Raw genomic sequence first — 22137 nt, forward strand, 5'->3', positions numbered from 1 at the left:
TTAAAAGTTTTACAATCTTGTGGGGCCACATTACTAGCCACCCAGGGCTGCAGGTTGGACACACCTGGGCTCAATCATCCCACATTCATTGAAGAAATTGGGAATGTTTCCTTTACCTCAGATCATATTTTCCTATCGGAAGAAAGGACGGCAAAGGATCCGGATGGGATGCCCATAGTTTGTTCCTGCTTTGCCTGGCTTTTAGACAAATGTTCAAAGGATTTAGGCAAATGTTCAAAACGACATTTACATGTCTGACGTGATCATGAGTAGATGAGATAAGACATCTGACCTACCTTCGTAGACATGGGTGGCTCCAAAGTCAATGAAAACAAGCTGAAGAAGAAGTTGGAAGAAGACCTCCTAGCTTTCTTGGAACGTGCCTGCTCCATTATTTCTCCAAAGTGTACTTTTTTTTTTTTCAATTAAGACGCCAGTTTTCTTGGACATTAATTCTGAGTCACAAAAGGCCACACTATGGGAAGCAGAATCAGCGCCGAGTCCAAAGAATCAATGAAGCGATCGCGAGAGTTCGAAAAAAGACTTCAAGAAGATGCGATCCAAGATTCTAAGACAGTCAAGTTGCTGCTGTTGGGTGAGTAAGTATAGATATTTACCTTTCGGCCTTCAAATTGATTTCCTGACAGCTAGCAAGAGCTTATCGGTCTGATCGGCTTATTTTAAAATCTAGCGGAGCTGAAGAAGGAAAGAATTTCAAAAAAAAACCCAAAACAATTTGCAGGTATGTTGGCCGCGGTGGCTCGGTGGCTCAGATGCTGAGCTTGTCGATCGAAAGGTCGGCAGTTCAGCGCCGCGTAACGGGGTGTGCTCCCATGACTTGTCCCAGCTTCTGCCAACCTAGCAGTTCGAAAGCACATAAAAAAGGCAAGTAGAAAAATAGGGACCACCTTTGGTGGGAAGGGGACAGTGTTCCGTGCGCCTTTGGCATTGAGTCATGCCGGCCACATGAGCCTAGAGACGTCTTTGGACAGCGCTGGCTCTTCGGCTTTGAAATGGAGATGAGCACCGCCCCCTAGAGTCGGGAAAGACTAGCACATATGTGTGAGGGGAACCTTTACCTTCTATCTATCTATCTATCTATCTATCTATCTATCTATCTATCTATCTATCTTTCTATCAGGATAGAGGGGAACCTTTACCTTTTATGTTGCAAAGCGTAAATCTCAGATCAAATCCAATCTTTCTGGAAGATGCTGACAGTGGATTATGATTTCACCTTTAAACTGAGAGCTGCAATCCAATTGGCAGATGGAAGTCTGAACAAGGAGACGTTTCTCCAAATACTGATTGCTGAGTTATGCATTGAAACCTCAGAATCCATTTGCTGAAGCAGAAATGTACCCAAGTGTATGAGAACCAGGACCGTTGAGCTAAGAGATTTGTTTATTTGATTTATTTTGCTTGATATATTTTTTTTTTAATTCAGGTTTGGGAAGGTCAATTTGCAACATGCCTTGCGGCCTAACATGTGCATTATTCGATAAGGAAGATTTCCTCTGGATAGGAGATGAGTAAAATAAATAAATACGTGAATTAGGTTCATGCATGAAATCTGCGTCTTTCTGCATGTGTCATGTCTATATCTTTTAAAACCTATGATTAAGCCATGTGAAGAACAGTTGCAGAAATTGAATACGGCCAGTCTAGAGAAAAGGAGGACTAGGGGTAGCAATCTTCCAAGATTTGAGGGGCTGCCACAAAGAAGAGGGAGCCAAGCTATTCACCAATGCACCAGAAGGCAGGACAAGAAGGAATGGATGGAAACGAATCAAGGAGAGAAGCAACTTAGAATTAAGGGGAAATTTCCTGACAGTGAGAACAATTAATCAGTGGAACAACTTGCCTCCAGAAGTTATAGGTACTCCATCACTTGAGGTTTTTAAGAAGAAACTCAAGCAGAAGATTATAGGTCTTCTGCTTGAGCAGAGGATTGGACTAGAAGTCCTAAAACATATGAAGAATGGTTGCAGGAACTGGGCATGGCTCGTCTAGTGAAGAGAAAGACCAGGGGAAACAGGATAGCAGTTTTCCAATATTTGAGGGGCTGCCACAGAGAGGAGGGGGTCAAGCTGTTTTCCAAGGCACCTGCAGGCCAGACAATACTAATTGTCTGATCAAGGAGAGATTCAACCTGGAAATAAGTAGAAATTTTCTGACAGTGAGAACAATCAACTAATGGAACAGAAGTTGCCTTTGGAAGTCGTGGGAGCTTCATCACTGGAGGCTTTCAAGAAGAGACTGGACAATTATCTGAAATGAAATAGGATCGCCTGCTTGGGCGAGGGGATCGGACTAGATGATCTACAAGGTCCCTTCCAACTCTGTTAATCTGATCGGATTGCCTCCAAGGTTCCTTCCAACTCCACTATTCTTTTCATTCCGTTAATGATTTATCATCAGATGAATGGTAGAAACATCAGGACTTTCCGAATATATACATTTTTTTACAGTTTTTATGAGACGGTTGCGGCTTTATTAGATCAAGCTTGCGTTAAGTAGGGCCTTTGCTTGTTAAAAATATAACTGTCGTGGAAAGAATTTAGCCCGTGAGATGTGTCTCCCTGTCACCTCTGATGGAACCGCATGACAACATTTGTCAAGTGTCCTTGCTGTCACCTGACAGGAGTGGGATTATTCGGCCGAATGCCCTTCGCGTTCTAAAAATGCCAGCAGGTTATGTAAAAAAAAAAAAAAAGACAAATAGTGCAGAGGACAGGTGTCATTCTGCGTTAAAGGCGTAAGAGCATAAAACGATTTCAAAGTTAACTGCAAGGAGGGTATTTAATGGAATCCCTCTGAGATCAAAGACGCAGCTTCTGTTTTGAAGACTTCCAGCGATTGAAAGTTTGCAGATGCTTTAAACGATGGTTTTGTTGTGTCCGTTTAGCTGCTAAAGGTCTCCAAACATTTAGCCTAAAATGCCCTCTCTGGTGACTGAAATTAGATCTAGTCTGATCTTTGGGGATTGCGGAGAGTAAATTCTTCCAAAAGGGACTGTGAGATTGGAAACTTTTCTCCGAATGACTAAAAGCAAACATTGCAAACTCCCTGCACCAGCTGTGCCACTTTCTGATCATTTTGTCGCAGCGGACACACAAATACAACAAAATACCTTATGCCACCAGACTTGAAATCTTGGGTTTAGAAAACTTAGAACTCCGCCGCCTTTGACAGGACATATGTTTAACTCATAGAATCATCTATTGCAATGTCCTTCCTGTTAAAAACTACTTCAGCTTCAATTACACTAATACAAGAGCAACCAATAGATTTAAACTTAATGTTAATCGCTTCAATCTTGATTGCAGAAAATATGACTTCTGTAACAGAGTTATCAGTGCTTGGAACACACTACCTGACTCTGTGGTCTCTTCTCAAAATCCCTAAAGCTTTGACCAAAAACTGTCTACTATTGACCTCACCCCATTCCTATAAGGGGCGTGCATAAGAGCACAAAAGTGCCTACCGTTCCTGTCCTATTGTTTTCTTTCATTATATCCAATTAATATAGTTATTGCATGCTAATGCTTATATATATATGCTTATATATTATATAGTTACTTTCATGCTTATGCTTATATATACTGTTGTGACAAAATAAAATAAATAAATAAATAAACTGATGTTGTGCCAGCTTAATAATATCCAAGCTTTTGTGGTTTGTTGTGCCCCCTCCTTGAACCTTACTTTCATCCTGATCTGCTTTTCAATATTAATAATAATAATAATAATAATAATAATAATAATAATAATAATAATAATAATAATAATAATAATAATAATAATAATAATAATATTTTAATTTGTATACCGCCCTTCTCCTGAAGGACTCAGGGAGGTTTATAGCCAAATAAAACAACAATCAAGACACATACAATACAACTAAAAACAGTAATTAAAAAACTTATTTAAATTTGGCCCAAGTTTTAAAATACATTCAAACCCTATAAAACTAATTAGAATTAAAACCCATAAAATCATCTAAAAGATTAAAATTCAGGCCAGTCCTGCGTGGAAAAATAGATATGTCTTAAGTTCGCGGCAAAAGGTCCGGAGGTCAGGTAGCTGTCGAAGTCCAGGGGGAAGTTCATTCCATAAGGTGGGAGCCCCCACAGAGAAGGTCCTTCCCCTGGGGGCCACCAGCCGACATTGCTTGGCTGACGGCACCCTAAGGAGTCCCTCTCTGTGAGGGCGCACAGGTCGGTGGGAGGCATAAGTATCCAATCTTTTCTTGAAAAGAAAACCATTTATCTGAAATGGTACAGGGTTTCCTGCTTGAGCAGGGGGCTGGACTAGAAGACCTCCAAGGTCTCTTCCAACTCGGTTATTCTGTTCTATTCTATTAACTATATTGCAGTCCTCTAACTTTCCAAGTATTTCGCATGGATGTGATTTTTTTGCAAGTCTTTCTGCTTTATAGTTAAAAACCCTGTTAACCAAAATCACTGAAGATCAGCTCTCTCCCCACCCAAAATGCATTTAACCTGGGAATGGTTTTGTGTTTGTCACATCCTAGGTGCCTAAGCTGATTGTGGACAAAATTGTCACCCTATCTAATATTATAGAAGAAGAAGAAGAAGAAGAAGAAGAAGAAGAAGAATAATAAGAAGAAGAAGAAGAAGAAGAAGAAGAATAATAATAAGAAGAAGAACAACAACAAGAAGAAGAAGAAGAAGAGGAGGAGGAGGAGGAGGAGAAGAAGAAGAAGGAGGAGGAGGAGGAGGAGGAGGAGGAGGAGGAGGAGGAGAAGGAGGAGAAAAAGAAGAAAAAGAAGAAGAGGAAGAAGAGGAAGAAGAAGAGGAGGAGGAGGAGGAGAAGAGGAGGAGGAGGAGAGGAAGAAGAGGAAGAAGAAGAAGAAGAAGAAGAAGAAGAAGAAGAAGAAGAAGAAGAAGAAGAAGGAGAAGAAGAAGAAGAGAGAAGAAGAAGAAGAAGAAGGAGGAAGGAGGAGGAAGAAGAGGAAAAGAAGAAGAGGAGAAGGAGAAGAAGAAGAGGAAGAAGAAGAAGAAGAAGAAGAAGAAGAAGAAGAAGAAGAGGAGGAGGAGGAGGAGGAGGAGGAGGAGGAGGAAGAAGAAGAAGAGGAAGAAGAAGAAGAGGAAGAGGAAGAAGAGGAAGAAGAAGAGGAAGAGGAAGAGGAAGAGGAAGAAGAGGAAGAAGAAGAAGAAGAAGAAGAAGAAGAAGAAGAAGAAGAAGAAGAACAACAACAACAACAACAAAACAACAACAACAACAACAATAATAATAATCTGATTCCAAAGCTAGACACAACCGAGTTGCTAAATTAATCCACTGGTCATTATGTAAAAAATACAATTTACCTGTATCCAAAAAGTCATGGGAACATAAAGTGGAAAAAGTTATAGAAAATGAGAAGGTGAACATCTTGTGGGACTTTCAAATACAAACGGATCGTCACTTGGAACACAACATGCCCGATATCACAGTTGTTGAAAACCACAACGTACAATTTATTGACATCATAGTACCAGGAGATGCCAGAGTCGAAGAAAAAGAACTGGGAAAAATCATGAAATATCGCGACCTGGCCATCGAAACTACACGGCTGTGGATGAAACATGTAACATGATGACCCATTGTCATCGGGGCACTTGATACCATGTCCAAGAATTTTATAAGATACATCAACAAATTGCAGCTTCCTGCAATAACGCCAGCAGAACTGCAAAAAACTGCACTACTCGGAACATCGTACATCTTAAGAAGATATTTGGTTGATACCTAGGATGCTGGCAGCAACCCGGATCAACCATTAGCACCAGTCAATGGTATTTGGGATGCATTTTTGAATGTTCAGTTGACCGAGTTTCATGTTTAATGAATAAAAGAGATAATAATAATAAACTGCATATTCACTGAGTTGGAAATTGATGCTTTCTTCTTGGTCGTTCCTTGCTTGTTTTACCTCGAGGGACGCTTTCCATACGATTGATGCTTTCCTGCTACCCATTTGCCCAAATTAGGGGCAAATTACTTACATGCAAATCCAAATGCTAAAAAGAACACACGGATGTTTGGGTAGACAAATAGATAAATGTCTCACCACAACCGGAGCGGGCTGCTTTGACTGGAGATGCGCCTAAGGGAAGACAGAAATGCAAATTAAGGTTTGAAGTGGTTTTTCAAACCCTGGCTAAGAGCAAATCTGTTGAGCCACCTCCGCAAATGGCAGCAGCTCTGCTCAGACGGACTGATGATAGTCGACATAGCAATGCAATGGAATTTGTCCCCATGCCCGAATTGCCCAGAGAAGCCCCTCTCATCCATGTCATTAAATGAGTGGCTGGAATCCATGAAAAGGATTGTGGGAAAATACCAGCGGTGAAATCTAAATTTCATTCCTACAGGTTCTGTGGGCGTGGCTTGGTGGGGGGGGGTCATGTGACTAGGTGGGCGTGGCTACGTGACTGGGGGATCAAAAGACAGAAACTCACTAACAATGTCCTGCTGGAGAAGGGTTGGACTAGATGACCTCCAGGTCCCGTCCAGCCCTGGATTATCCTCTGAAGATGCGTCTAGTGCCAGGTTTGTAGTCCTTCCTTCCTGTCCTTTTTCCTCCCTCCCTCCCTCCCTCCCTCCTTCCTTCCTTCCTTCCTTCCTTCCTTCCTTCCTTCCTTCCTTCCTGTCCTTTTCCTCCCTCCTCCCTCCCTCCCTCCCTCCCTCCCTCCTCCTTCCTTCCTTCTCTCTCTCTCTCTCAAACACTCCACCAACCATTTTTTGCCTACACCCCACATTTTTTGCCTAGCAGGCTTCAGTTTTTTAACCTTTTAAAAAATGCTTTTAAAAGTAAAAAAAAAACAGCCTCGGACTATCAGGCACCATTTTTGTAAAAAAAAAAATGCTTTTAAAGGGTTCTCATGATCCCAGCTGAGTTGCCTGATCGTCAGAACCTTTTAAAAGCATTTTTTTTTACAACTTCTTGGGCTGAAGAGGCTGTAGAAAAAAATGCTTTTAAAAGCTTCTGACGATCCCAGCTGAGCTGCGCGATCATTAGAGGCTTTTTTTTTTTACTTTTAAAAGCATTTTTTCAGCCGAAGAAAAAATGCTTTTAAAAATAATTTTTAAAAAAACCTCTGATGATCGCGTGGCTCAGCTGGGCATGGGGGAGGGAAGGGTGGCAGGATTTTTGCTACCAGTTCTTTGAACCACCACCGCCATCGCTCCCGGATCAGGCGATCCCGTCTAAACTGGGAGTATTTTACCCCTGGACTGAGGTCATCTATCAACTGGACTGTATACTGATTGGACCATGTGACTGGAGACTCTGGGGAGAAGTGACAAAGTTTTACTTTTAATTGGATGTAACACTGACAGGAACTTAGAGCCAGTTTTCCATCACATCTGTGCCAATTTGATATATCCAAATAAAATATCCTTTGAGGAATATGCCTGCCTCATATGTATTACTTGGAACCTTGACATTATAGCTTAATTTAAGACAATTTTGTTCCTGTCCATATGTCACATTGATACTTATTTTTCTTCCTTGCAGGAGCTGGTGAATCAGGCAAGAGCACCATTGTGAAACAAATGAAGTAGGTCTACCAAAAATTTAGGTCACTTTCGGAATCCATGTTCTAGCTTTGACTTCAGCATTAAAACTGAATATTAACTGTGTTTTGTAAGTTGGATAACAATCAGAGACACATTGTGTTGCACTCGTGTCAGAAGCACTAAAGGCCTTTCTGGGTTGAAAGGATTAGCTGGTGACACCTCTATTGCTTGGGGGATGCCCATTTGGGGCTTTCATTAATGCCTCCAACAGGAGCTGGTGTGAAGGATGGGAGTGTTCTGTCCCCCCTCGCCTCCATCCAAGCGATGGCTTAATTAGCTGGCATTATCAGCTCTGACAGAAAACTAGCGAGCATCTGCCAACTTTCTCTGTTATCTCCCTCGACGCCGATGAGTCACCCAGGAACAAACAGTACTTCAGCTCTTAGATAAGCAGTTAATTTGCCTGCTACGAAGAGGTATAGCAGCTCTTGCTGCCTTTATATCCTGTGGGGTGTGGCTCCATGACTCAGCACTTCCTAGGCCTGCCCCACCCCTGCTTCTGTTGTTCCCGCCTCTCCTGCCTACAAAACCTAGGATCCAGTCAGGCCTGATTGCCATCAGCTGGGTCTGGAAGCGTGGCCTGGGGGGGAAGAGTCAGGGGACGGAGGCCTCGTTATCTCCTCCATCTGGCCTGCCTCTGGCTCCTGGAGCTGAGCCAGGGAAGCCGGTGTTCCCGAGGTAAGTCCTGATGGCCCTTCCCCCTCACTTTCCAAGTCACTTTCTGGCAGGAGGCCCGGCTCTGGGGGCGCAGACACAACAGGGAGCTCACCCCGCTCCACAGCAGCTCTTAATAGAATAGAATAGAATAGAATAGAATAGAATAGAATAGAATAGAATAGAATAGAATAGAATAGAATAGAATAGAATAGAATTTTTATTGGCCAAGTGTGATTGGACACACAAGGAATTTGTCTTGGTGCATATGCTCTCAGTGTACATAAAAGAAAAGATACGTTCATCAAGGTACAACATTTACAACACAACTGATGGTCAATATATCAATATAAATCATAAGGATTGCCAGCAACAAAGTTACAGTCATACAGTCATAAGTGGAAAGAGATTGGTGATGGGAACAAAGAGAAGATTAATAGTAGTGCAGATTTAGTAAATAGTTTGACAGTGTTGAGGGAATTATTTGTTTAGCAGAGTGATGGCGTTCGGGGAAAAAACTGTTCTTGTGTCTAGTTGTTCTGGTGTGCAGTGCTCTATCGCGTCGTTTTGAGGGTAGGAGTTGAAACAGTTTATGTCCTGGATGTGAGGGATCTGTAAATATTTTCACGGCCCTCGTCTTGATTCGTGCAGTATGCAGGTCCTCAATGGAAGGCAGGTTGGTAGCAATTATTTTTTCTGCAGTTCTAATTATCCTCTGAAGTCTGTGTCTTTCTTGTTGGGTTGCAGAAACGAACCAGACAGTTATAGAAATGCAAATGACAGACTCAATAATTCCTCTGTATTTATTTATTTATTTATTTATTTAATCATATTTATATACCGCCCTATCTCCCGAAGGACTCAGGGCGGTTTACAGGCACTTAAAAACACATAAATACAGTATAAAAACCATTAAAAAACTTATTCAAAAAGCCCGTTAATTAAAACATACAAATAAAACCCAATTAAAACCCATAAATTTAAAATCTAGCTCAGTCCTGCACAATTAAATAAGTATGTTTTAAGCCCGCGGCGGAAGGTCCGAAGGTCCGGAAGCTGACGGAGTCCGGGGGGTAGTTCGTTCCAAAGGGTGGGAGCCCCCACAGAGAAGGCTCTTCCCCTGGGCATCGCCAGACGACATTGCCTCGCTGACGGCACCCTGAGGAGACCCTCTCTATGAGAGCGCACGGGTCGGTGAGAGGTATTCGGTAGCAGTAGGCGGTCCCGTAAATAACCCGGCCCAATGCCATGGAGCGCTTTAAAGGTGGTCACCAAAACCTTGAAGCGCACCCGGAAGGCCACAGGCAGCCAGTGCAGTCTGCGCAGGATGGGTGTTATGCGGGAGCCACGAGGGGCTCCATCTATCACCCGCGCAGCCGCATTCTGGACTAACTGTAGCCTCCGGATGCCCTTCAAGGGGAGCCCCATGTAGAGAGCATTGCAGTAATCCAGGCGAGACGTCACGAGTGCGTGAGTGACCGTGCATAGGGCATCCCGGTCCAGAAAGGGGCGCAACTGGCGTACCAGGCGAACCTGGTAGAACGCTCTCCTGGAGACGGCCATCAGATGATCTTCTAGAGACAGCCGTTCGTCCAGGAGGACGCCTAAGTTGCGAACCCTCTCCATCAGGGCCAATGACTCGCCACCGATGGTCAGCCGCGGATTTAGCTGACTGTACCGGGATGCCGGCATCCACAGCCACTCTGTCTTGGAGGGATTGAGCTTGAGCCTGTTTCTCCCCATCCAGACCCGTACGGCCTCCAGACACCGGGACAGCACTTGATAACCGTTGGGGTGGTCCGGTGTAGAAAAGTACAGCTGGGTGTCATCCGCATACAGCTGGTACTTCACACCGAAACCACTGATGATCTCACCCAGCGGCTTCATGTAGATGTTAAACAGAAGGGGCGAGAGGATCAACCCCTGCGGCACCCCACAAGTGAGGCGCCTCGGAGCCGACCTCTGCCCCCCTGTCAACACCGACTGCAACCGGTCAGAGAGATAGGAGGAGAACCACCGATAAACGGTGCCTCCCACTCCCAATCCCTCCAGCCAGCGCAGCAGGATACCATGGTCGATGGTATCGAAAGCCCATAAGGTCCGCGGAACCCCCCTGTAGAACTGAATCAGCAGCTCCTTGGGCAGTTTGAGCTTACTGAGTTGGCGCAGAAAGAACATTCTTTGTTGTCCTTTTTTAATGATGTTTTTGATGTTGGCTGTCCATTTTAGATCTTGCGATATGATAGAACCTAGAAATTTAAAGGTTTCTACTGTTGATACTATGTTGTCTAGTATTGTGAGAGGTGGAAGTATGGAAGGGTTTCTCCTAAAGTCTACCACCATTTCTACGGTTTTGAGTGTGTTCAGTTCCAGATTGTTTTGGTTGCACTACAAGGCTAGTCGTTCGACCTCTCGACCCCAAGTCCACTTGGGTCTTGAACGCAGGTTTGCTAACTTCCAACCCTTAATCACATGAGCTACCGTGTTCCTCATCAGATGAACATAACTCCTGATCACATAGGATGTAGAGCAGGGGTGAAATCTACTTACCTTCCCTACTGGTTTGGAAGTGGATGCACCGTGTGTGTCACATGCGTGCGCCGACCCTCTGCACATGTGCAAACCCTTCTGCACATTGACAGAGGGTAAAAAACGGGTTACTTCCTGGTTAAAACCAGGAAGTAATGACGACTGGCCGGTGGGCGGAGCCTTGAGCTGCCATTGCTACCAATTCTCCGAACCACCAGCCGTCATTGCTACCGGCTTGGCCGAACCGGTCCAAACCGGGAGCATTTCACCCTGGCGTAGAGGTGTTAGAATTTCAGAATCTGAAAGAAAACTGTGTCTCAATAATTCCCGTTGTTTTCACTCGTAAGCGAAGGGCATTGTCGTGTCCCCCTCCCCTCCGACGACCGGCTCTGGGAAGTCTGTATCAAGCGTGGCCACGAAGCCTCTGCAGCTTTGCCAAATTCCTTTCAGATTTCTCAGGCAGGCAGGAATCCAAGGTGTGACTTCAGCAAACCAGATGAGACTTTGCTTGACTCAAGGAATGCCAAAAAGCAGATCCTTTATATAGGCCATGGGGTGTGGCTCCATGACTCAGCACTTATCCAGGCCTGCCCCTCCCTTCCTTCTGCTGACGTCGCCTCTCAATTCTCCAGAAGCGGGGATCCATCCACTGTAAATTCCCTTCCTCCTGATCTGCTGCTGGCAATTCTAACACATGGCTGGCTTCATGCTCACATGCTGTAGAAGTGAAGTTTGTTTGTTCATTCCTGACATTCTGTCCGGGCATGGTGCTAGGGCTGGGGGCTGGAGGCATGCCAGGCCGTTCCTCTTCATTATCAGTCTCTGAATCTGATAACAGGCCCGGCAGGAGATGGGAGGGGCCCGGCTGAGGAGAGGAGGGGGGACAAGGCACAACAGGCATCTTGTTCATTAGGGACATAGCCAAGAGCTGTCAATCTGTCCAAATCACTGAGGTAACTGCATCAATGAGAGAGAGAGAGAGTTTTTTCTTAATCTCTCTTTTATACCATCCCGAAAAGTCGGCAATAAATTCCTTTACACGGATTTGACACGCCCCCCTTACTCTGCATATGCAGTCTGCTATTTATATGTAGACAATTTGCATTGATGAAATTCTGCTGCCGAAGATCTTCAGCACATACAATTAACTATGCACGATCTCTGAAGATTAGACAGCATATTATGATCTTGCAAAGCCCAGGTTATCTGTTTATCTATCTCTATCTCTATCTCTATCTCTATCTCTATCTCTATCTCTATCTCTCTGTCTGTCTGTCTGTCTGTCTGTCTGTCTGTCTAGCTATCTATCTATCTATCTATCTATCTATCTATCTATCTATCTATCTATCTATGGCTGTGTCTGTGTGAGTGTGTATGTTCAAGCATAACTCTGGAACGCCTTGAGCAATTTCAACCAAAGTTGGTACACAGATGATTTACTCTCTGGAAAAAATACTGTGGGGATAAGACACTCCTAACACCCCTCGGGGTGAATCACAGATTAACAGATCTCCGTAACATGCTGTCTAATCTTACATGCATAATTATGTTTGAATAATGTGTTTTCTGAAGCCGTCTAAGATAGCTATCTTAGACGGCTTCAGAAAATAGGTTATGTTGTGACTCCAGCCCCCGAACCTGGCCCCATGCCCGAAAGTGACTTCGAGAGTGAGGGGGAAGGACCAGTAAGACTTATCTCGGGAGCACCGATTCCTTTGGCCCAGCTCCAGGAGCCAGAACCAGGCCAGTCGGAGGACGTAATGAGGCCGTCATCCCCTGATTCCTCCCTTCCCCAGGCTACGCCTTCAGACCCAGCTGATAATAATAATAATCAAGCTTGGATTGATCCACGCTTCAGAAGATTAGAGAGGCAGCGTCATCAAAGGGAACGGTGGGGCAGGAGCCCCACCCCACAGGATATATAAGGAGCTTTGGAACTGCTCTCACTCCACGGGAAGCAAAAGTTTAGCTGATCCATTTCAAAAAGAGCTGAAAGTCTTGCTACGTGAGTCATTTGTTTGAACTTTGGCAGGCAGCTGCAATTTCTCTGCCAGGACTGATAAGAGCCGTGAATCCACTGGCTGAAGGCCAGCTCGTTAATCCGAAGTGTGGAAGGAGACAGAACAGGTTGTTCGAAAATAATTACACATCCATTGTTTGGTAGTTGATCACAAACGAGCTAATTTCTACTTGTTTCGGACTCCACCCATGTTTTTGGCTTTTATTTTCATTCTGCTGTGCTTCTTCATCTCTTGCAGGATCATCCATAACCACGGCTACACAGATCAGGAATGCGAAGAGTACAAATCGGTGGTTTACAGCAACACCCTGCAGTCCATTCTGTCTATTGTAAAGGCGATGTCCGCGCTAGGAATTGAATATGAGAATGCGCAAAGCACAGTGAGTGTGAGACTTGTGACAAAAACCAACATGCAGGCATGCAATGCCCCCCTTCCTGATTATACGCCTTATAATAGTGTAGATGTGCTGCAATGGTCTATGGGGATTCTGAAGAGCACCTTTGGGAAAAACGTCCAGGCCACACTTGTCCTAAGGGGGCTTTTTCAAAAGGCAATGGGTCTTTGTTTCTCCTTGAAGATGTTTCACTTCTCATCCAAGAAGCTTCTTTGGTTCTGACTGAAAGCAAATTCTCCCAAGCCATTCCCCACCATTCAGTTAGAACTGAAAAAGGATTCCTTCCTTCTTTCTTTCCTTCCTTCCTTCCTTCCTTCCTTCCTTCCTTCCTTCCTTCCCTCCCTCCTCCCTCCCTCCCTCCTCCTCTCATTCCTCCCTCCTCCTCCCCTTTCTTCCTTCCTTCCTCCCTCCTCCTCCCCTTTCTTCCTTCCTTCTTCCTTCTTCCCTCCTCCTCTCCTTCTTTCCTCCCTTCCTTCTTCCTCCCCTCCTCCTCCTCTCATTTCTTCCTTTCTTTCTCCCTCCCTCCTCCTCTCATCCCTTCCTTCTTTCCTCCCTCCCTCCCTCCATCCTCCTCCTCTCATTCCTTCCTTTGTCCCTTCCTTCTCTCTCCCTCCCTCCTCCCCTTCCTTTATTCCTCCCTCCCTCCTCCTCCTCTCATTCCTTCCTTCCTCCTCCTCACCTTCCTTCCTTTCTTCCTCCCTCCTCCTCTCTATCTTTCCTCCCTCCCTCCCTTCCTTCCTCCTTCTTCCCCGTCCTCCTCCTTTCCTTCTTTCCTCCCTCCCTCTCTCCCTCCCTCCTCCTCCTCTCGTCCCTCCCTCCCTCCCTGATGTTGTTATTCATTCATTGATTGCAATATTTCTACACCATCCCAGTCCTCATTCACAAACTTCAACTGAAATTCTGAACATCCAGCTGACGGCTCCCATTTAGGAACACGATAAAGGAGAGATTCATGTTCAGTTATTTAATTTCAGGAAGATGAAAAGCAGCTTTACGCCATGGCGGAGATCACAGAGGATGGGTCCATGACTTCCGAACTGGCTGGCATCGTCAAGCGCCTGTGGAAGGATGCAGGGATCCAGGCTTGTTTTGAAAGAGCATCCGAGTATCAGCTCAATGACTCTGCTGCTTAGTGAGTGGCTTTCTTGCAATCGAACTCTACCGTCAATTACCGGCTGATCCTTGGATTCCTCAGGTGAAACCTGCAACCAGTAGAGATGCAAAAGGCTTCACAAGTTAAATACATTTGAGTATCTAAATTATGATGTTTGCATAGTTTTTTTCATACAGCGGTCACCTGGAACTATTTAATTGCAAACAGATTTGTTTTCTTTCTAAATGTAACCTCTGCAAAGATTAGCAGCTTATGTTCTTCACTCATGATTTCGTTTTGCAAAATGTTGATAAATGGGTCTCTCTTTTTCTCTCCCTCTCTCTCTCTCTCTCTCTCTCTCTCTCTCTCTCTGTGTGTGTGTGTGTGTGTGTGTGTGCCTGTGCCTGTGTCTCTCTACTTCTCTTTCTCTGTGTGTGTCTCTCTTTCTCTCTCTCTGTTTCTCACTCTTTCCCTCTCCCTCTCTTTCTCTTTCTCTTTCTCTTTCTCTCTGTGTCTCTCTCTTTCTCCCTCTTGTTCTCTTTCTTTCTCTTTCTCTCTCTCTCCTTTTCTTTTTCTGTCTGTGTCTCTTTCTCTCTTTCTCTTTTTCTTTCTGTGTGTCTCTCTTTCTCCCTCTCGTTCCCTTTCTCTCTCTCTCTTTCTCTCTCTCTCTATTCTTTCTCGTGAGTATATGTCTCTCTCTCTCTCTCTTCTTTTTCTGTTTGTGTGTGTCTCTCTCTCTCTATTATCTCTTTCTCTCTCTCTCTTTCTCTCTGTGTGTGTGTGTGTCTCTCTCTCTCTCTCTTTCCTTTCTCTCTTTCTCTCTCTCTTCTCTGTGTCTCTCTTTCTCTCTCTTTCTCCCTCTCTCTCTTTCTCTCTCTCCTCTCCCTCCTCCTCCCTCTCTCTCTTTCTCTCTTCCCCCCCTCTCATTGATGCAGTTACCTCAATGATTTGGACAGACTGACAGCTCCTGGCTATGTCCCTAATGAGCAAGATGTCCTTCACTCAAGAGTGAAAACAACGGGAATCATTGAGACACAGTTTTCTTTCAAGGACTTGCACTTTCGGTAACCAAGTCATTTTATTTTTCCCATTCCAGTTCTCTTTCTAGTGAATATACGGTATGTAGGTTCACATAAAAAGCAGGGATGTTGGGAGGTTTGTGGTCAAACAAGGTTAAGATGACGGTGACAACCATCAACGCAGAGCAGAGCCAGCGTGACATGATGAGGGAAGTGTTGACTGACACCTGGGGAGGCTGCGGTTGATCTCCTGCCCTGTAAAACCTTGGATGACTTTGAGGTTGACCTCTCAGATTGGTGGTGGAGATGAAATGGAAGTTGCTTTGAACACCTTCTTGAGCTCAGGCACATCATTCCATGGTCTGTTTAGGTACTTCAAAGATGAACTCCATTGATTTGGACAATTTGATTTGATTAAGTTGATTAATCAAATTTAATAAATTGATTAATTTGATTAATTAAATTGATGAATCAAAAAATCAGATTTTATTTGATTAAGTTACTGTTGATCTCACCCCATTCCTATTCCTAAGAGGTCTGTAAGGGGCGGGCATCAGAGCACCAGCGTGCCTACCGTCCCTGTCCTAATGTTCCCTTTAATTGTATTCACTTTATGTATTCAATTCATGCTTATATATATTATCTAATACGTACTCGACAAATAAATAAATAAAATAAAATAAAATAAAGTTTGATGTAGAGAAATGCTTATTATATAATGTTATTGTACTTCAGATCTTCCTTCCTCTCTCTCTTCTCTCTTTCCTTTCTCTCTCTTTCTTTCTTTCTTCTCTTTCTTTCTTTCTTTCTTTTCTCCCTCCTTTCCTTCCTTCCTTCCCTTTCCTCCCTCCCTCCCTCCTTCCTCCTTCCTCCACCCTCACATCCTCCTCCTTCCTCCTCCTCCCCCACTTCCTTCCTTCCTTCCTTCCTTCCTTCCTTCCTTCCTTCCTTCCTTCCTTCCTTCTATCTCCTCCTCCTTTTCTTTCTGTCTGTGTCTCTTTCTCTCTTTCTCTTTTTCTTTCTGTGTGTCTCTCTTTCTCCCTCTCGTTCCCTTTCTCTCTCTCTCTTTCTCTCTCTCTCTATTCTTTCTCGTGAGTATATGTCTCTCTCTCTCTCTCTTCTTTTTCTGTTTGTGTGTGTCTCTCTCTCTCTATTATCTCTTTCTCTCTCTCTCTTTCTCTTTCTCTCTGTGTGTGTGTGTGTGTGTCTCTCTCTTTCTCTCTCTTTCCCTTTCTCTCTTTCTCTCTCTCTTTCTCTGTGTCTCTCTTTCTCCCTCTCGTTCCCTTTCTCTCTCTTTTCTCTCCCTCTCCCTCTCCCTCCCTCCCTCCCTCTCTCTCTCTTTCTCTCTTCCCCCCCTCTCATTGATGCAGTTACCTCAATGATTTGGACAGACTGACAGCTCCTGGCTATGTCCCTAATGAGCAAGATGTCCTTCACTCAAGAGTGAAAACAACGGGAATCATTGAGACACAGTTTTCTTTCAAGGACTTGCACTTTCGGTAACCAAGTCATTTTATTTTTCCCATTCCAGTTCTCTTTCTAGTGAATATACGGTATGTAGGTTCACATAAAAAGCAGGGATGTTGGGAGGTTTGTGGTCAAACAAGGTTAAGATGACGGTGACAACCATCAACGCAGAGCAGAGCCAGCGTGACATGATGAGGGAAGTGTTGACTGACACCTGGGGAGGCTGCGGTTGATCTCCTGCCCTGTAAAACCTTGGATGACTTTGAGGTTGACCTCTCAGATTGGTGGTGGAGATGAAATGGAAGTTGCTTTGAACACCTTCTTGAGCTCAGGCACATCATTCCATGGTCTGTTTAGGTACTTCAAAGATGAACTCCATTGATTTGGACAATTTGATTTGATTAAGTTGATTAATCAAATTTAATAAATTGATTAATTTGATTAATTAAATTGATGAATCAAAAAATCAGATTTTATTTGATTAAGTTACTGTTGATCTCACCCCATTCCTATTCCTAAGAGGTCTGTAAGGGGCGGGCATCAGAGCACCAGCGTGCCTACCGTCCCTGTCCTAATGTTCCCTTTAATTGTATTCACTTTATGTATTCAATTCATGCTTATATATATTATCTAATACGTACTCGACAAATAAATAAATAAAATAAAATAAAATAAAGTTTGATGTAGAGAAATGCTTATTATATAATGTTATTGTACTTCAGATCTTCCTTCCCTCTCTCCCTCCATTTCCTTCCCACTCTCCTTCCTTCCTTCCTTCTCTTTTTCTTTCTTTCTTTCTTTTTTCTCCCTCCTTTCCTTCCTTCCTTCCCTTTCCTCCCTCCCTCCCTCCTTTCCCTCCTTCCCTCCACCCTCACATCCTCCCTCCCCTTCCTCCTCCTCCCCCCACTTCCTTCCTTCCTTCCTTCCTTCCTTCCTTCCTTCCTTCCTTCCTTCCTTCTATCTCCCTCCCTCCTTTTTCTTTCTTTCTTTCTTTCTTTCTTTCTTTCTTTCTTTCTTTCTTTCTTTCTTTTTCTTCTCTCCTCCTTCCTTCCTCCCTTCTTTTACCTTCCCTCCTTTTTTTCTTTCTTCTCTCCCTCTGAAATGTGTCAGCAGTGCACATCAGAAACACACAAAGTGAGTATTTTATTAATCATAGATTCATTCCATAGGATGTTTGATGTGGGTGGACAGAGATCGGAAAGGAAAAAGTGGATTCACTGCTTCGAAGGAGTGACCTGCATTATCTTCTGCGCAGCCCTCAGTGCCTACGACATGGTCCTGGTGGAAGATGAGGAAGTGGTAAGTTGAAGGAGAAAGAGAGGGATTTGCTATGTGGTGGAAAGGATACACTGTGCTTCATATAATTCTTTTTCTTCTGATTTGCTGGACAAGCTAAAAGACTGGATTTACAGATTAACAGAGTTGGAAGGGACCTTGTAGGTCATCTAGTCCAACTCTCCACTCAAGCAGGAGACCCTACACCTACATTTCTGACAAATGGCAGTCCAGACTCTTCTCGAAAGCTTCCAGTGCTGAAGCTCCCACAACTTCTGAAGGCAACTTCTTTTCCATTAGTTGATTGCCCTCACTGTCAGAACATTTCTTCTTATTTCCAGGTTGAATCTCTCCTTGATCAATTTCTACCCATCATTCCTTGTCTGGCCTTCAGGTGCTTTGGAAGACAGCTTGACCCCCTCCTTTCTGTGGCAGCCTCTCAAATATTGGAAGACTGCTATCATGTCTCCCCTGGTCCTTCTCTTCACTAGACTAGCCAAGCCCAATTCCTGCAACCATTCATCATATGTTTTAGCCACCAGTCCCCTAATCATCCTGGTTGTCCTTCTCTGCACTTTTTCTAGAGTCTATGAAGATGTTCTTCTTCATAGGAGCAATTATGAATAATAGATTAATCTAAAAATCTCCTTGTTTTCTCTTCGCACAGAACCGAATGCACGAAAGCCTCCACCTCTTCAGCAGCATCTGCAACCACAAATACTTTGCCAGCACTTCTATTGTGCTGTTTCTGAACAAGAAAGACCTTTTCCAAGAAAAAATAACCAAAACCAACCTCCGCATCTGCTTTCCAGAATACGATGGTAAATTTTCTGGCTTCTTGGGGCAAAATTCTATGGAGGTTCCCACATCTAAGTCATGGATCATCATCTTGGCATGACCCAACTTCGACAAAGGGATGGATTTGCTTTTCAAGATAGCTAGCAAGCCGCAAAATTGAACAAAATTAATTAGGTCAGCTCGTAGATTCCTACATTCTTCCGTGGTTTGGCTCATATTCCATCAGACCTGGAGATGGATTTCTTCTGGTGACATCTTCACCACTGGAGGGCCTTCAGGGCCACAATAGTTCTTAGAGAGAGTATGGAGGAGAAGGAAAACTAAAGACACCAGGTGTCACTCCCGCCCAAGGGTGGGACTCAAAAATTTTAGCAGCCAGTTCTCTGCCTGGTTGCTGGGTGGGTGTGGCCATGGTGGGCGTGGTCTAGTCGGCCTCCTGCACCATGGCCTGGGGGCATTTTTGCCCTCCCCGGGCTCCGGAGGCTTTCCTCGAGCCTCCAGGAGGGTGAAAACAGCCTCCACCGGGCTCCGGAGGCCTTCCAGAGGCCGAAAACAGGCCCATTTCCAGACTTCCAAAACTTCTGGGAGGCCCATTTTTTGCCCTCCCCAAGCTCTGGAGGCTTTTTTTTTTTGAGCCTTTATGAGGATGAAAATGGCCTTCCCCAGGCTCTGGACGCCCTCCGGAGGCCCTCTGGAGGCCAAAAATGGACCCACTTCCGGAACTTCCAGGAGGCTCATTTTTTCGCCCTCCCAGAGCCTCCGTGTGGGCCTTGTACTTGCATCCAAAACAGGCCAAATGGAGACTCCTGCGAGTGGAGGGGTGGGATGGGTGGGGTCAGCCAGTCCTTGCAACTGGTTCAGCGAACCAGAAGTAAAATTAGCATCCAGTTCGCCTGAACTGGTCCGAACTGGCTAACTCCCACCCCCGGTCCTGCCTCAACTTGAACCTTTAAGCGAGAACGATCCTGGACTCCATGTGTTGAGAAAGGTACAGTTTAATAAAGGTCAAGTGAAATACAATAAAGCGAAGCCAGAACTGAAATTTGCACGCCAAAATCTCCCAAGTGAAAATTTTTCCACGCTTAGGCACTTCTCATTGCTGGTTCCCCACCCACCCACCTTCCCTACTGGTTCGCAAATGTGAGTGTGCACGCAGTAGTCACGCATTACGTCCAGGTGAGTGGGTGGAGCCTTCTGCAATTGCCACTACCGGTTAGCACGATCCGGATAGAACCAGCTGAATCCCACCACTGTCCCCCTCCCTCTCCCCCTCCGTTCTGGGGTTCATGGCAGACTGGTACTGAACAATCACGGAACACAGGCATGAGATGGCACTTCTGACTCCAGGATTTTGAGAACTGCATCTTGATTCACCTAGAGAAGTGCCTGCCTGGGGATTCTTACTGTGAGGGATTCAGACAACTTCTGAAGGCAAGCTGTTCCATGGAATCACCTTTAGGCCACCATGCCTAACAAATGAATCATGGTGTGTATGATTAAGAGCCATGGTGGTGCAGTGGTTAGAGTGCAGTACTGCAGGCTACTTCTGTTGGCTGCCAGCTGCCTGCAATTTGGCAGTTCAAATCTCACCAGGCTCAAGGTTGACTCAGGTTTCCATTCAGTGGTGGAATTCAATATTTTTTACTACCGGTTCTGTGGGCATGGCTTGGTGGGCGTGGCTTGGTGGGTGTGGGAGGGGAAAGATAGTTCAAAATTTCCATTCCCACCCCACTCCAGGGGAAGGATATTGCAAAATCTCCATTCCCACCCCACTCTGGGGCCAGCCAGAGGTGGTATTTGCCGGATCTCAGAACTACATTAAATGTCAAAATTTCCGCTACCGGTTCTCCGGAACCTGCTGAATACCACCTCTGCTTCCGTCCTTCCAAGGTGGGTAAAATGAGGATCCAAATTGTTGGGGGCAACAGGCTGACTCTGTAAACCACTTAGAATAAAGTGATCAGATTTCAGCAAAGGCAAAGCGGGACACCATTGACCGGGAGGTGGGGGGGCTGCGCATGCGCGCTGAGTCTTGCCACCTGCCTGAAGGAGGAGGAACAGCTGCTGCTTCTCGACTCTTCCAGGCAGGCTCGGCTCGGCTCTCCTCTCAGCTCTTCCAGGCAGGCTCGGCTCTTCTCTTCCTCTCGGGTGAAGTCAAGCGGCATCTCTCCTCCCTCTCGCGCCCCCTTCTCCACCACTCCCCCCTTCTCCGCCTCCTCCTCTTGCGTTGCTGCCTCCCATTTTCAGAATGGGAGTGAAACAAAAAAAATCGGGACTTTTTGGAATTGCCGCGGAACACGGGACAAATTATTAAAAAGCAGGACTGTCCCGCCAAAAGCTGGACGTCTGGTCACTATAGCTTAGAAAGTAAAACCCTGTGAAACAGTATATAAGTGCAATTGCTATTGCTATTTTGCTGCACAGATCACATTCACACACTAGGTTCATGCCTTTTTGCAAAATACTGATTCCTTGAATCCGGGCTATCAAAATTTGCATTTTTCTTGGTGGGTGTTGGAATAGAGAAACATTGTGTGGGTAAGAAAAGAACACTAGACCACAGTGTATTTTATGAAGAGTCCCCCTTTGTGTTTCTCCCCAAGCAGGACCCAACACTTTTGAAGACGCTGGAAATTATATTAAGAAACAATTTTTGGACCTGAACATCAGGAAAAAAGACAAGGAGATCTACGCCCACTTGACTTGTGCTACAGATACTCAGAACGTGAAGTTTGTGTTCGACGCTGTAACAGATATAATCATCAAAGAGAACCTCAAAGATTGTGGACTCTTTTAATATATATAATATATATAATATATATAACAACAGAGTTGGAAGGGACCTTGGAGGCCTTCTAGTCCAACCCCCTGCCCAGGCAGGAAACCCTACACCATCTCAGTCAGATGGTTATCCAACATTTTCTTAAAAATTTCCAGTGTTGGAGCATTCACAACTTCTGCAGGCAAGTCGTTCCACTTATTGATTGTTCTGTCAGGAAATTTCTCCTTAGTTCTAAGTTGCTTCTTTCTTTGATCAGTTTCCACCCATTGCTTCTTGTTCTACCCTCAGGTGCTTTGGAGAACAGCCCGACTCCCTCTTCTTTGTGGCAGCCCCTGAGATAATGGAACACAGCTATCATGTCTCCCCTAGTCCTTCTTTTTGTTAAACTAGACATACCCAGTTCCTGCAACCGTTCTTCATATGTTTTAGCCTCCAGTCCCCTAATCATCTTTGTTGCTCTTCTCTGCACTCTTTCTAGAGTCTCAACATCTTTTTTACATCATGGCGACCAAAAC

At 44.8% G+C, this 22137-nt stretch overlaps 1 protein-coding gene across 1 annotated transcript; it reads left to right on the forward strand.

Moving 5' to 3' along the window:
• Positions 1-477: 477 nt before the first annotated feature.
• On the forward strand, positions 478-21893 carry GNAT3 (G protein subunit alpha transducin 3). The gene is made up of 8 exons (XM_058191383.1): positions 478-595; positions 7529-7571; positions 13032-13173; positions 14163-14320; positions 15217-15345; positions 17937-18066; positions 18710-18863; positions 21447-21893. Exons 1-8 carry the CDS (start codon positions 478-480, stop codon positions 21635-21637), a joined length of 1065 nt encoding a protein of 354 aa, XP_058047366.1. The 3' UTR covers positions 21638-21893.
• Positions 21894-22137: the final 244 nt, after the last annotated feature.

The sequence above is a fragment of the Ahaetulla prasina genome, chromosome 7 (genome assembly GCF_028640845.1).
Source record: "Ahaetulla prasina isolate Xishuangbanna chromosome 7, ASM2864084v1, whole genome shotgun sequence".
NCBI classification, from domain to species: domain Eukaryota; kingdom Metazoa; phylum Chordata; class Lepidosauria; order Squamata; family Colubridae; genus Ahaetulla; species Ahaetulla prasina.